The sequence below is a fragment of the Leopardus geoffroyi genome, chromosome D4, assembly GCF_018350155.1.
Source record: "Leopardus geoffroyi isolate Oge1 chromosome D4, O.geoffroyi_Oge1_pat1.0, whole genome shotgun sequence".
Taxonomy (NCBI): Eukaryota; Metazoa; Chordata; class Mammalia; order Carnivora; family Felidae; genus Leopardus; species Leopardus geoffroyi.
Genome location: NC_059342.1, coordinates 72819191 through 72832914, shown reverse-complemented (window position 1 = coordinate 72832914; position 13724 = coordinate 72819191). Strand labels below are relative to the sequence as shown.

Here is a 13724-nt window from a genome sequence, read left to right as displayed (position 1 = left end):
TAAAACTGCTGTATTTTTACTGAGAGACGACTACTGAAGAAAAACAGATTGAATAGGTAGTGTCTGAGGCAGGTGTTGGGAATGGTGTGCTGTTTTAGGCATTTTCAGATTGTTGAGGCATTTTTGTGACAGCCAAAGGAAAATGTCAAATGAAGTCTGACTAGCCTAGAAATATAGATACATAAATAATCATTTCCTCTTTTTTTTTAATGTTTATTTTTTGAGAGAGAGAGAGAGAGAGACAGAGAGAGAGAGTGAGTATGGGGGAGGGGCAGAGAGAGAGAGGGAGACACAGAATCCGAAGCAGGCTCCAGGCTCCAAGCTGCCAGCACCGAGCCCGATGCGGGGCTCGAACTCACAAGCTGTGAGATCATGATCTGAGCCGAAGTCAGACGCCCAATCGACTGAGCCACCCAGGCTCCCCTGAATAATCATTTCCTATGGTCATTGAAGCCATTTGAGTGACTGAGGATTTCTAGGGCAAGTCTGTAACTGACAACGATGACTACAGACAGAGGAAGGAAGCGAGGAGAGGGGCTATCAGCGAAGTCAAGTAAGGGAGTATTTCCAGAAGGAAAGAGTGGTCAACAGTTTCAGATGCTGTAGAGTGGTGACAAGGTAAGAATGACAAAGGCCCACTGACAATATAGAAGTCACTGAGGACTTTGGTGACAGCAAATTCAATGGAATGGAGAAATATACCAGAGCAGAGTGAAGTGCACATGGAAATAAGTTTGGCTCTTAAAAGGGAGAAGAATGGTGGAGGCAGAAGTGGGGCTGGGGGTTGTGTTTTGATTTGAAGATGGTATGGACTTTGAGAATGTTAAAATACCACCAGAGAGTAGGCTGTAGGATGAGCAGGTCAGAAAGAGGGCATAATTACCAGCACAATGTCCCTAAGGAGGCCACAGGACATGGGATCTACAGCTTTGCTACTCAAAGTGTGATCTGTGGGGGTGCCTACATGGCTCAGTGGTTAAGCATCCGACTTCGGCTCAGGTCATGATCTCGCGGTCCATGGGTTCGAGCCCCGTGTCAGGCTCTGTGCTGACAGCTCAGAGCCTCTTCAGATTCTGTGTTTCCCTCTCTCTCTCCCTTTCCCCACTTGTGCATGCTCTCTCTCTCTCTCTCTCTCTCTCACATAAATAAACATTAAAAAAAAGAAGAAAAGAAATGCAGAATTCAGACTCTGCTGGAGACAGGCTAAATCAGATTCTGCATGTTAACATGATCCCAGGTGATCAATATGAACATAAAAGCTTGAGATGCATGAATCTAGAGATGAACTCTGTTCTACTAGGAAGGAAGGAAGAATGATGCTCATAATGGCTGATTTGATATCAGATGGCAGGAAGCTGAAGCAATTTGTCTGCAAGTTTCTATTATCTCTGTGAAAGAGGAGGTGGGATTATCTGCTGACACTGGCAGGGATGTGGTGAAGGGAGAGCTGGGAGATTTGTGGAACACTGAGAAGGTTAAAAATAATTACTGTAGTGCTTTCAACAATAGCCAAAATTATGGAAAGAGCCTAAATATCTATCAACTGGATGGATCTATCAATGGATAAAGAAGATGTGGTTTACATATATAATGGAATATTACTTGGCAATGAGAAAGAATGAAGTGATGCCATTTGCAGCAACGTGGATGGAACTGGAGAGTATTATGCTAAATGAAGTAAGTCAGCCAAAGAAAGACAGATACCATGTTTCCACTCCTATGTGGAACTGGAGAAACTTTAAGAGAAGACCATGGGGGAAGGGAAGGGAAAAAAAGTTACAAACAGAGAGGGAGAGAAGCAAACCATAAGAAACTCTTAAATAAAGAGAACAAACTGAGGGTTGATGGCAGCAGAGCAGGGGAGAGAGGAAAATGGGTGATGGGCACCGAGGAGGGCACTTGTTGGGATGAGCACTGGGTGTTGTATGTAAGTGATGAATCACGGGAATCTACCCCCAACACCAACAGCACACTGTATACACTGTATGTTAGCCAACTTGACAATAAATTATATTAAAAAAAGTTAGAAAACAATAAAATAAAAATAAAATAAAATAATTACTGTGAAAAATGAGGCAGTAAGCTTGACTACAGAAATAGAGAATTCTCAGGCACTGCTTAGACCCCAGCTGAAGAAGGGCAATGATGAATTTACTTTTTTTTTAAAGAACTTTTTTTTTTTATATGTTTATTAATTTTGAGGGAGAGACAGAGAGCCCACACGTGTAGGGGAGGGGCATAGAGACAGGGAAAGAGAATCCAAGCTCTGACAGTGCAGAGCCTGTTGGGGGGCTTGATCTCATGGTCCGTAACATCATGACCTGAGCTGAAATCAAGAGTCAGATGCTTAACTGACTGAGCCACCCAGGTGCCCCAGTGATGAATTTCTACTGGTACAGATCCACTGGGTGGTGTGATGGGTTTTTTCCATTTCTCCAGGAGGACTTGGCAGCCTGGGTGCAACTGTGAGGCAGTCACATAACGTGATTCATCCAGGATTAGGCTTTTGACAGATGGTGACATAAGCACAAAAAGTTCAGGAAATTTAGGATATAGGCAAGAGAGTGAATAAAGCAATGGACCATGGGTTCTAAAGGGTAAAAAGGAAGAAGAGATGAAACAGGGGAGGCAAAGGATAAAAGAACTGATAATGTCAAAGTTTGCATTCAATGGAACTAAAGTAGCTAGTTCTCAAAACTATCATTAATATGCGTTAATACTATGTTGAGAAGAAAACTACTGAGAAGTTTGAAAAAACTGACTACATGTAGACTGACCTAAATAATTCCAAAGATAAAAATGGTAAGGTGCTACGGCTAATGATAAATTACTGTATTATACTGCCTGTCATGATCCACATGCCCTCCTAAACAGAATTTTCTCTCAATTACATATGCCAAAAATGTATTTAACACTGACAGTATAGGTAACGAAATTTTATGTTTATTTATTTTTGAGAGAGAGAGAGAAAGAGTACAGTTGGGGAGGGGCAGAGAGAGAGGGAGACACAGAATCTGAAGCAGGCTCCAGGCTCTGAGGTGGCAGCACAGAGACTGACACGGAGCTCGAACTCACGGTTTGCCAAAGTCAGACGCTTAACCAACTGAGCCACCCAGGCACCCTGCTATTCTTGAATGTCTACATTCTAGGGTTAAGGGTTCTGGATACAGCCAACTATCAAGGTGATTACTACTGGAGGCTGATTTTCTGCCAAGGGACATACCCTCCTTTGTTTCACAAAAGTGCCAAATTACTAGATATGATTTTTACCTGAGAGTTCAAACTGATAGATTGCTTGAGTGGCTTTAACGACGTCATCAGTGAGAGAATCCTTAACAATTCTAAATGTTTCTTCCACAGCTCCAGAACGTGGTTTTGGTGGTGGCTGTGGCTTCTCTTTGAGTTCCGGAACAGCACCTATAAAACATTATTGATATAAATGTCTTTAAAGCCTAGGCAGTATAAGGCCCCACATAGAATTAATTAATTAGCAAAAGAGACTTGCCACCAATTAGACCTGTTTGACCAAAATGACTTTAAATATATTTGGTGACAAAGTGTTAAGTCAACCTGATGAAATAATATCCAAATACATCAGTTACACATCAGTTGGTTTATACTCTCCAGGTAAAAGGCTGACTCTCAGATTACATTGAAAAAAAACAAACCATTACTAAACAATAGTGTTTTTTGTTTTTTGGGTTTTTTTTTTAAGGGACCTAAACAAACTTTTGGGAGTTTTAGGAGTAATAATCACTCCTTTATCATCCGCTCCGAGTTCTAAAACCAAATGAGAAAAGACACTAGAGTAAGTACCATGGAGATCAGAACATCAACCATGTAAACAGCAGAGCTGAACTGGAGATTGTAGCTTGAATTAACAGCCAAGTGAACTTCCTAGTAACTTAGCTTCTAAATTTGACTTAGTTCCTTCACCCCTGGATTGAACTTGCCTCCTCCCATCAGGGCTTAGAAATGCCTCTAAAAGTACAGGTCATGTGAAAACCGGGGACAACCTGCTCAGACAGAAAGAACCTTCACAAGAGTCTAAACCACACAAAATTAGTTCCTCTTCCAGTTTCATCAGACTGGTCCCCCCCATTGGATGAAGATGGAGATCAGACTACAAGCCTCATGAAACCCCCCCCCCCCCCCCCGCCTAGAAATATAAGGCCAGGGGAATGGAGGTTATAGTGTTTTTAAACTTGTATCCATGTAACCCATTGGCTGTAACCATTCAGCGTATAACGAGCCAGTAGATGTGCAGTCCATAGGACTGTTCAATTGCCATAGCTTGAAGCTGTCCTCCAAAACCAACCTCTATTCCTTTATTTTTCCTCCTGGAATCACTTGTGGGCAGTTTAGCAGTTGCCCCCAGAAACAGGTGAGAACAATTCATTAATTAAATTAATTCCAAGGCCAATCTGTGCTCTAGGCTAAAAATGAACTCTCCATCTACTTTCCGACTCAAATTACACCCAGCCATATAACTCACCAAAGGTTATTAAATGAAATATAATTGGCAGCACAAAAATATTCCATAGTACAACAGAAGCAATATAAAAGTATCCCAAATTTGCTGGATATAGATTACCCTCCACTATAATGATTCCAGAGACAAAAACACCCAAACAAATAAACAAGAAAATCCTTCTCTTCTTACAAGTTAAAATCCAAACAGATATTAAAGATGAAATCCTCAAGATCCAACGGAGCAAAGATACACACTTTTAAATAAACTTTTAGTTTCTTACTATTTTTAAATTCATTAGAGAGTGCACCTCTTTATTGCCTACACCCATGGCAAACAACTCCGACTGCCTTGTCCTTGCTTTTTATTCATGGATAACATGCATGAATAATGATCATAAGTATATAGCTCAAAAAGTTACCAGAGGGGTTGGGGGATGTGTAAAAAGGGGTGAAGGGGAGTAAGAGGCATAGGCTTTCAGTTATGGAATGAGTAAGTCATGGGGATAAAAGGTATGGCACAGGAAATACAGTCAGTGGTATTGTAGTAATGTTGTATGGTGACAGATGGTAGCTACACTTGTGATATGCACAGCATAAGATATAGACCTGTGGAATCACTATGAAACAAATGTAATATTCTGTGTCAACTATACTTCAATAATTTTTTAAAACTTATCAATAAGTGGATATACTGTGTCATCATCACCTAGGTCAAGAAAGAAGATAGGGGTGCCTGGGCGGCTCAGTCGGTTAAGCATACGACATCAGCTCAGGTCATGATCTCACAGTTCATGGGTTCAAGCCCTGTGTCGGGCTCTGTGCTGACAGCTCAGAGCCTGGAGCCTGCTTCAGATTCTGTGTCTCCTTCTCTCTCTCTGCCCCTCCCCGCTCACGCTTTGTCGCACTGTTTCTCAAAAATAAATAAATGTAAAAAAAAAAAAATTTAAACGAAAGAAGATATGACAAGTCCCCCAGAAGCCTGTGGTGGCAGACTGTAGCAAAAACTTTAGTGTAGCCCAAAAGACATTTGCCAAGTGATAAATTGCATAATTTGATCATCTGGACTATTTAGACATGGCATGATGACTTTGCACAAGAGAATAAAACTTCAGGAGACAAAAAACAAATCAGTAATATATTTGAAAGGTACAATCAGTAGACTACAAATATGTAAGCTTTAATGAGAAAGAACATTTTGGTTACTTAAAAAAAAAGAGGGCGGTGCAAAAACAGATACTCAGATCAATGGTACAGAATAGAGAACCCAGAAATGGCCCCACAAACGTATGGCCAACTAATCTTTGACAAAGCAGGGAAGAATATCCAATGGAATAAAGACAGTCTCTTTAGCAAGTGGTGCTGGGAAAACTGGACAGCGACATGAACCTGGACCACTTTCTTACACCATACACAAAAATAAACTCAAAATGGATGAAAGACATAAATGTAAGACAGGAAGCCATCAAAATCCTTGAGAAGAAAGCAGGCAAAAACCTCTTTGACCTTGGTCACGGCAACTTCTTACACAACACGTCTCCAGAGGCAAGGGAAACAAAAGCAAACTACTGGGACCTCATCAAAATAAAAAGCTTCTGCACAGCAAAGGAAACAATCAGCAAAACTAAACGGCAACCGATAGAATGGGAGAAGGTATTTGCAAATGACATATCAGATAAAGGGTTAATATCCAAAATCTATAAAGAACTTCTCAAACTCAACACTCAAAAAACAAATAATCCAGTGAAGACATGAGCGAAAGACATGAATAGACACTTCTCCAAAGAAGATATCCAGATGGCCAACCAAGACACGAAAAAAAGCTCTACATTGCTCATCATAAGGGAAATACAAATCACAACCACAATGAGATACCACCTCACCCCTGTCAGAATGGCTAATATAGGGGTGCCTGGGTGGCTCAGTTGGTTAAGCGTCCGACTTCGGCTCAGGTCATGATCTCACGGTTCGTGAGTTCAAGCCCCGCGTTGGGGTCTGTGCTGACAGCTCAGAGCCTGGAGCCTGTTTCGGATTCTGTGTCTCCCTCTCTCTCTCTGACCCTCCCCTGTTCATGCTCTGTCTCTCTCTGTCTCAAAAATAAATAAACGTTAAAAAAAAAAAAAAAAAGAATGGTTAATATCAACAACTCAGGGAACAATAGATGTTGGCAAAGATGCAGACAGAGAGGATCTCTTTTGCATTGCTGGTAGGAATGCAAACTGGTGCAGCCACTCTGGAAAACGCTATAGAGGTTCCTCAAAAAATTAAACATAGAACTACCTTATGACCCAGCAATTGTACTATTAGGTATTTATCCAAGGGATACAGGTATGCTGTTTTGAAGGGACACATGCACCCCCATGTTTATAGCAGCACTATCAACAAAAGCCAAAGTGTGGAAAGAGCCCAAATGCCCATCGATGGATGAATGGATAAAGAAGATGTGGTATACATATACGATGGAGTATTACTCGTCAATCAAAAAGAATGAAATCTTGCCATTTGCAACTACGTGGATGGAACTGGAGGGTATTATGCTAAGTGAAATCAGTCAGAGAAAGAGAAAAATAATATGACTTCACTCATATGTGGACTTTAAGATACAAAACAGATGAACCTAAGGGAAGCAAAGCAAAAATAATATAAAAACAGGGAGGGGGACAAAAACATAAGAGACTCTTAAATATGGAGAACAAACAGAGGGTTACTGGAGGGGTTGTGGGAGGGGGATGGGCTAAATGGGTAAGGGGCATTAAGGAATCTACTCCTGATCATTGTTGTGTTATGTGCTAACTAATTTGGATGTAAATTAAAAAGATAAATTAAATTAAAAAAAAAAAAGAGGGGTGACCAGCTGGCTCAGTTGGTGGAGCATGTGACTCTTCTTATCAAGGTCGTGAGTTCAGGTCCCATGCTGTGTGTGGAGATTACTTTAAAAATAAAACCTTAAAAAAAAAAAAAAAAGATAATGACTAGCAGCCCCCATCATACCCTAACTCCATACTTACATAAACATGTAAAAAAATTACTAAACATCACCTAGACTCACAAACAATCACTGTCAGAATCTAGGAACAAATGTTCAATAACTCTAAGGTAGACAGAGTCAGCCTAAGAAACACGGAACTGCCTGTGCTTTGCCTCATGAAAGATCTCAGAGAAAGAATAGCTCTACTAACCTAAAGAAAGAAGACAGGTTTTCATATTTTTAAACCACTGGACCAGACTCTGGGCTTGTTTCAACTAGAAGACTAGGATCTGTACCTCTGTTCTACAATGCTGCCTTTTAAGAACGCCTCCATCTTTCAAATCCAATTTCAAAGCTTGTAGCTCCCAAATATCAGAGGAGCAGACAGTAGGGGGAGCCCTTGTAGTGAGGCACCCTGGGAAGTACATGCCCCAAAGCAATACTGATAAAAATGGGGAGGGAAGAACCTTGGGAGCAGGGCATGAAGGGGACAGTAGGAGGTAAAAGAAGTTCCCATGTCAGCCTTGCACACAGGCACTAGCTATGTGCCTAACAGGTACCACAACAGAAACTATAGCTCTGAGAACGCAATTCTACCAGAAGGACAAGGAATGAAGCCAGAAGCAATCTATACATCCCTGTCATTTGACTCTACTAGCTCTAGAGATCTTTCCTAATATGAAGAGAAATTAGCAGTGGGGAAAAATAACCTGTTGCCTATGAGAAACAACATACCACAAGGGTAATGGAAAACTATTCTGAAGAGAAAAAAAAAATCTACCTCTAAAAATAATTTACTATGAAACCCATAAGAATTCCTCCACATGAAAACTATATGAAACGAGGGCACAAAGTCATATATAACTGGCTGGAATGAAAAGACAATGGAATAAAATGAACAAGGAAAGAGGGAACATGAGAAATGAAACATATAATAACAAAATTAAAATAAACATTACAGGCCAAAGGGAACAGAAATGAAAGTGTCAAAAGTCTTTTTTTTTAATGTTTATTTTGAGAGAGCGAGAGCGCAAGTGTGCGTGCAAGCAGGGGAGGGGCAGAGAGCGAGAGCGAGAATCCCAAGCAGGCTCTGCACTGTCAGCACAGAGCCCAATGTGGGGTTCCATCTCACAACTGTGAGATCATCACCTGAGCCAATATTGAGTTGGATGCTAAATGAACTAAGCCACTCAAGTGCCCCAAAAGTCTTTGTTTTTTAAAGTAGGCTCCACGCTCAATGTGGGGCTTGAACTCCTACCCCAAGATGAAGAGTCGCATGCTCTACCAACCAAACCAGCCAGGTGCCCCATCAAAAGTCTTATCGGTAATTTACAGTACAAACTTGAGCAGGTATCCCAGAATGCAGAAGAACAGTAAGATAGAAATAATAAAAGATGGTGACAACTACAGGGGAAAGGAAAAGGACAGCAGGCTAAGAATAAGTGTTTCTGAGGAGAATCCAGAGCAACTGGAACAGAAGCAATAAAAAGTGTAACTAAAGAAAAAAAAAAACAAAAATAAACTGAACAGACAAAAAAGACTATAGGTTCCCTGTGTTGTAATGGGAGGAGGGAGATCAATGAAGAAATGACAGTATTGATTTTAATATGAGAAAAAACACTCAAAAATTATGAACATAATCTACAATATACTTCATAATTACAAATACGCTATATAAAACAAATATACATAGCACAAATAACCAGAAAAGGTACAATCAAATGTTAATAGAAAGGTGAGCTGCTCCCCCTTGGGAAATAGGGGATACACACTGACCTCTGAGAGAGAGGATGTGGATAGGGACTAACCAATCACCTGAAAGATGTTAGATTCTAAGCCAGATATACTGGACTATATGAATATATTAAGGTATCTACAGAAAATGTTGAGTACAATTGCAGTAGACTGAACAAGGAAGAAGAGGGAATAAAAAAAGAGAGCTACAGTAGCAAATGCTCTCTCCAGCAGCATATGGGGAAGAAAAGCTTCAGCCAAAGGAATTTGAGTATTGTGACCTCAAGGCTGAGGGCATCCTTCATGTGGAGATGATATATGGATTGTAGTCAATGCACGTGACACATTCTGATCCCATAGGCAAAATCATTCCTATCGAAATTTGATGCCAGTAAACATTTATCTTACATTTTACTCATCTAACCTCCCTTGTTCTGATTCCACGGTCATGAAATAACCTTCTGATCGTGATTCTGTTCCCTATGTAATTAGGACCCAAGGGAGAGAATGGGCTCATCATAGCAACTGTATGCCTAGTCCATGAGATGGCAACTCATTATAAATTAATAAGTTGGATTACTGGGGGGAAAATATGCTAATTTAAAGGACTTTAAGTATTCAGGAGTTAGAAAAGCAATTTAAATTTACTGGTTAAAGTTACGGGCTTAGCAATCAGAGAAATACAAATTTAAATCCTGGCTCCGCCACCTGCCATGATATCAGATGTAAAATGAAGATAATAATACTTGTCTTGCAGGCTCGTGTTAACTGTGACAATGCATACAAAGCACCTGGCTTAGTGTTTGATGCACAGTAGTGCCCAATAAATATGTGCTGAAAAACAAAATGAATATACATGATCGATAAGTGGTTCTTATTATTTAAACTTGGAATTTAGAGAAGCTCAGATCCAATGTTAGGGTACTGCACAAAAATCAGGATTTTGCTCTTGCCTGGCCTTAAGCCTAGACTCTTTTCAGACTTTGATAAGATGTGTTTTCAAGTTTTCCATGCTACAAATGAAAAGTTGCCATTTTTATTAAGTAATTTTTAAAACTATCTCCAAAAATTTAGACAAAGATAAGGTAAAGGTAGAAAAGATTAAGCCAGAAAAAGGTGGCACTAAAATGCACTGCGGTATAAGATTCTATAAATTTGCTATAAAGGTATAGAGGAAATTTGTTCTTAAATTTTCTAGCAGCCATCTAAAGAATCTGTGATCACTTAGGAGATTCACACTGTCTGTGAGATAAAATAAGGTAAGGGCCCAGGAGAAGCACAGCCATTCTTGTTAATAAACCATGAGAGAAATTCTTCTCATGGGTATTTGTTAAACAGTGTTTCTTCTGAAATCTTTCAGTAAGCTAGTGACACAATGCCAGAACACAAAAACTAAAACGTAAACTCTGGACCAATTAAGGGAGGCTATTGTTTCTGAATTATAAAAGCAAAATAAAGTAAAAACAAAATCTCCTTTGAAGTGAATTTCTCCAATAAAGCAGTCACACAGCACAAACTCTGAGAATGCTGTTAGGTATACTTTGATGTGACACATTTTTCCTCAAAATAAAATAACACATCAACATGAAATACCTAAACACAGCGCCAAGGAAAAGAAATAAAAATCTTAAAAAAGGGTCTGTTTTCTTTTTAAGATTTTTTTTTTGAGTCAAATGAAAAGCATATATTAAGAACTTCTTACTGGTGGAAGGAAAAGACAACCTTCTTGAATTAACAAGACCACATATTACTGTCTAGTTTAAATTACAATGGATCAAAAGCAGAAGGCAGCAATGTCCAATTTTATATTCTGAAGGAAATATGTAAGTTAGTATCTTTATTTTCCTACATAAAGTATGGTCTACATCTTACCACGTGATTCCACTTTCTTGATAATTGTATCTGGGTGTTCATCTAAGAAGAAATCTGGTAACAAAGGATGGCCTGAAAAATGACCCCAAAAATAATCAGGTTACTAAGACAACTTAAATATATTAAGACTCCTAACACCTGTTTAATGAACATTATATCTGTTTTTATTGTAATAATCATTCTTGTGCAATGGAAAAGACTCCCATGAGAACTGTTAAACTACTTGACTTTCACAAAGCTAAAATACTTTTCCCATAACCCAGTTATCCTCCTCTCCAATGGCAAATTTCATCACTAAGATCCAAACAGAGTCACCTGTTACATTAAGCTCCTAGCTGCCCTCCCAGGAGGCTCTGCCCCCTTCTCATCTATCCATGCAACCCTTCTGTCCTACATCCCTCCGAAGTACTCAGGACTCGTTTCTTACCTAGCCCCCTGAGAAAAGGGGGTTCCTTATTAAGAAACTTGTTTCCCATCTCTGTCTCTGTCTCTCCCTCTCAGAAGATTAAGAAAACTGGAGGTCAGGAAGGCATTGGTCTTTATTATATCCTAATACTTACCATAGTACGTATTCATCTTAAGCTCTCAACACTTGATAGGATTTTTTTTTAATGTTTATTTTTGAGAGAGGGAGCGTGAGTTGGGTAGGGACAGAGAGAGAGGGGGACAGAGGATCCGAAGCAGGCTCTGTGCTGACAGCAGACAGACCGACGTGGGGCTTGAAATCACAAACCATGAGATCATGACCCGAGCTGAAGTCAGAAGCTTAATTGACTGAGCCACCCAGCTGCCCCGATTGTGCACAAAATTTTAAATTTAAGATTAAAAATCGTATCAAGTGGGGCGCCTGGGCGGCTCAGTCGGTTAAGCATCCGACTTCAGCTCAGGTCATGATCTCACAGTTGATGAGTTTGAGCCCAACGTCAGGCTCTGTGCTGACAGCTCAGAGCCTGGAGCCTGCTTTAGATTCTGTGTCTTTCTCTCTCTCTGCCCCTTCCCCTGCTCTCTCTCTCTCTCTCTCTCAAAACTAAATAAACATTAAAAAAAGAGTACATTAAAAAATTTTTGTGTGTGCACAATGACCCTGTGCCTTTCAAACCTAAAGTGATAATTACATTGTACCAGGACCCAGGACACCTCAATCTGGTTCAGGTTCTGCCACTTATTAGCTGACTGCTCCCAGGCAAAGACTAAGCTCTTTAAGCCTGTTTTCCTACTGTAAATATTAACTACTGAATACTACAATTGTATCGTATGTCAGGCACTGTGACACACACATTATACACATTATTGCACTTAGTTCTTACAAAAATCCTGCATGGAAGCTATTATTCCCCTAATTTTACCAATAAGGTAAAATAAGTGAAGCTCAGAGAAAGTGGGTGATATGCCTAAAGTCACACAGCTAGTGAGCAGCTGAACTGGAATCTGAACTTGGGTTTCTTCTCTCAAACTCCATGCTTTTAATCCCTAAACAATACTGCTTCTCTCACAGGATTGCTGTGAAGATTAAATAAATAATGTATATAAAATTGCCTTGTAAGGGTACTTGGGGGGCTCAGTCAGTTAAGTGTCTTGATTTTGGTTCAGGTCATGATCTTGTGAGATTTAGCCCCACATTGGGCTCTGTGCTAACAGCATGGAGCCCACTGGGGAGTCTCTCCCTCTCTGCCCCTCTGCTGCTCACAGGTACTCTCTCTCTCAAAATAAATAAATAGGGGTGCCTGGGTGGCTCAGTTGGTTAAGCATCAGACTTTGGCTCAGGTCATGATCTTGCAGTTTGTGAGTTTGAGCCCCACGTTGGGCTCTCTGCTTTCGGTGCAGAGCCCACCTCAGATTCTCTGTCTCCCCCCACCCCCACCTCTCCCACGCTTGTGTTCTCTGCCTCTCTCAAAAACAAATAAACATTAAAAAAATTGTTTTTAAAAATTAAAACTAAATAAATAAACTTTAAAAAATGGCTTTGTTAAACTGTAAAGAGTTATTTAATTCAGTTCAAACCAAAGAGACAGGGACGACGTGGAAGCTCAACCTACTGAATAGTATTTAAAATACACTTTATTTTTATCTTTTAATGTTTTATTTATTGTTGAGAGAGAGAGAGAGAGACAGAGCATGAGCGAGGGAGAGGCATGGTGAGAGAGGGACACAGAATCCAAAGCAGACTCCAGGCTCTGAGCTGTCAGCACAGAGCCCGACGCGGGGCTCGAACTCACGCGTCGTGAGATCGTGACCTGAGCCGAAGTCAGACACTTAACAGACTGAGCCACCCAGGCGCCCCTATTTAAAATACACTTTAGCACAAGTAAATAGACCCCTCGCTTATGGCTATGTTGTCTATTATTTAAATTTTTTTAACGTTTATTCAGTTTTGAGAGACAGAGCACAAGCGGGGGAGGGGCAGAGAGAGGAGACACAGAATCTGAAGCAGGCTCCAGGCTCCGAGCTGGCAGCACAGAGCCCGACACGGGGCTTGAACTCATAAACCATGAGACCATGACCTGAGCTGAAGTCAGCTGCTTAACTGACTGAGCTACCTAGTCACCCCTATATTGTCTATTATTTAACATATATTATGTTTTAGGGGTACCTGGGTGGCTCAGTTGGTTGAACATTCAATATCAGCTCAGGTTATGATCTCAGAGATTGTGAGTTTGAGCCCCACATTGGGGTTGCAGCT

The 13724-nt window shown here is 40.4% G+C and overlaps 1 protein-coding gene across 1 annotated transcript in view; it reads right to left on the bottom strand.

The window, feature by feature from the left end:
* The window catches only part of HSDL2 (hydroxysteroid dehydrogenase like 2), a 69034-nt gene that overhangs the window by 15688 nt on the left and 39622 nt on the right, over positions 1-13724 (bottom strand). The window contains exons 8-9 of the mRNA XM_045468874.1: positions 11045-11116; positions 3271-3417 (exon numbers count right to left, since the gene is read on the bottom strand). Coding sequence (XP_045324830.1) covers positions 3271-3417; positions 11045-11116 — 219 coding nt within the window. The remainder of the gene's footprint in view (positions 1-3270; positions 3418-11044; positions 11117-13724) is intronic.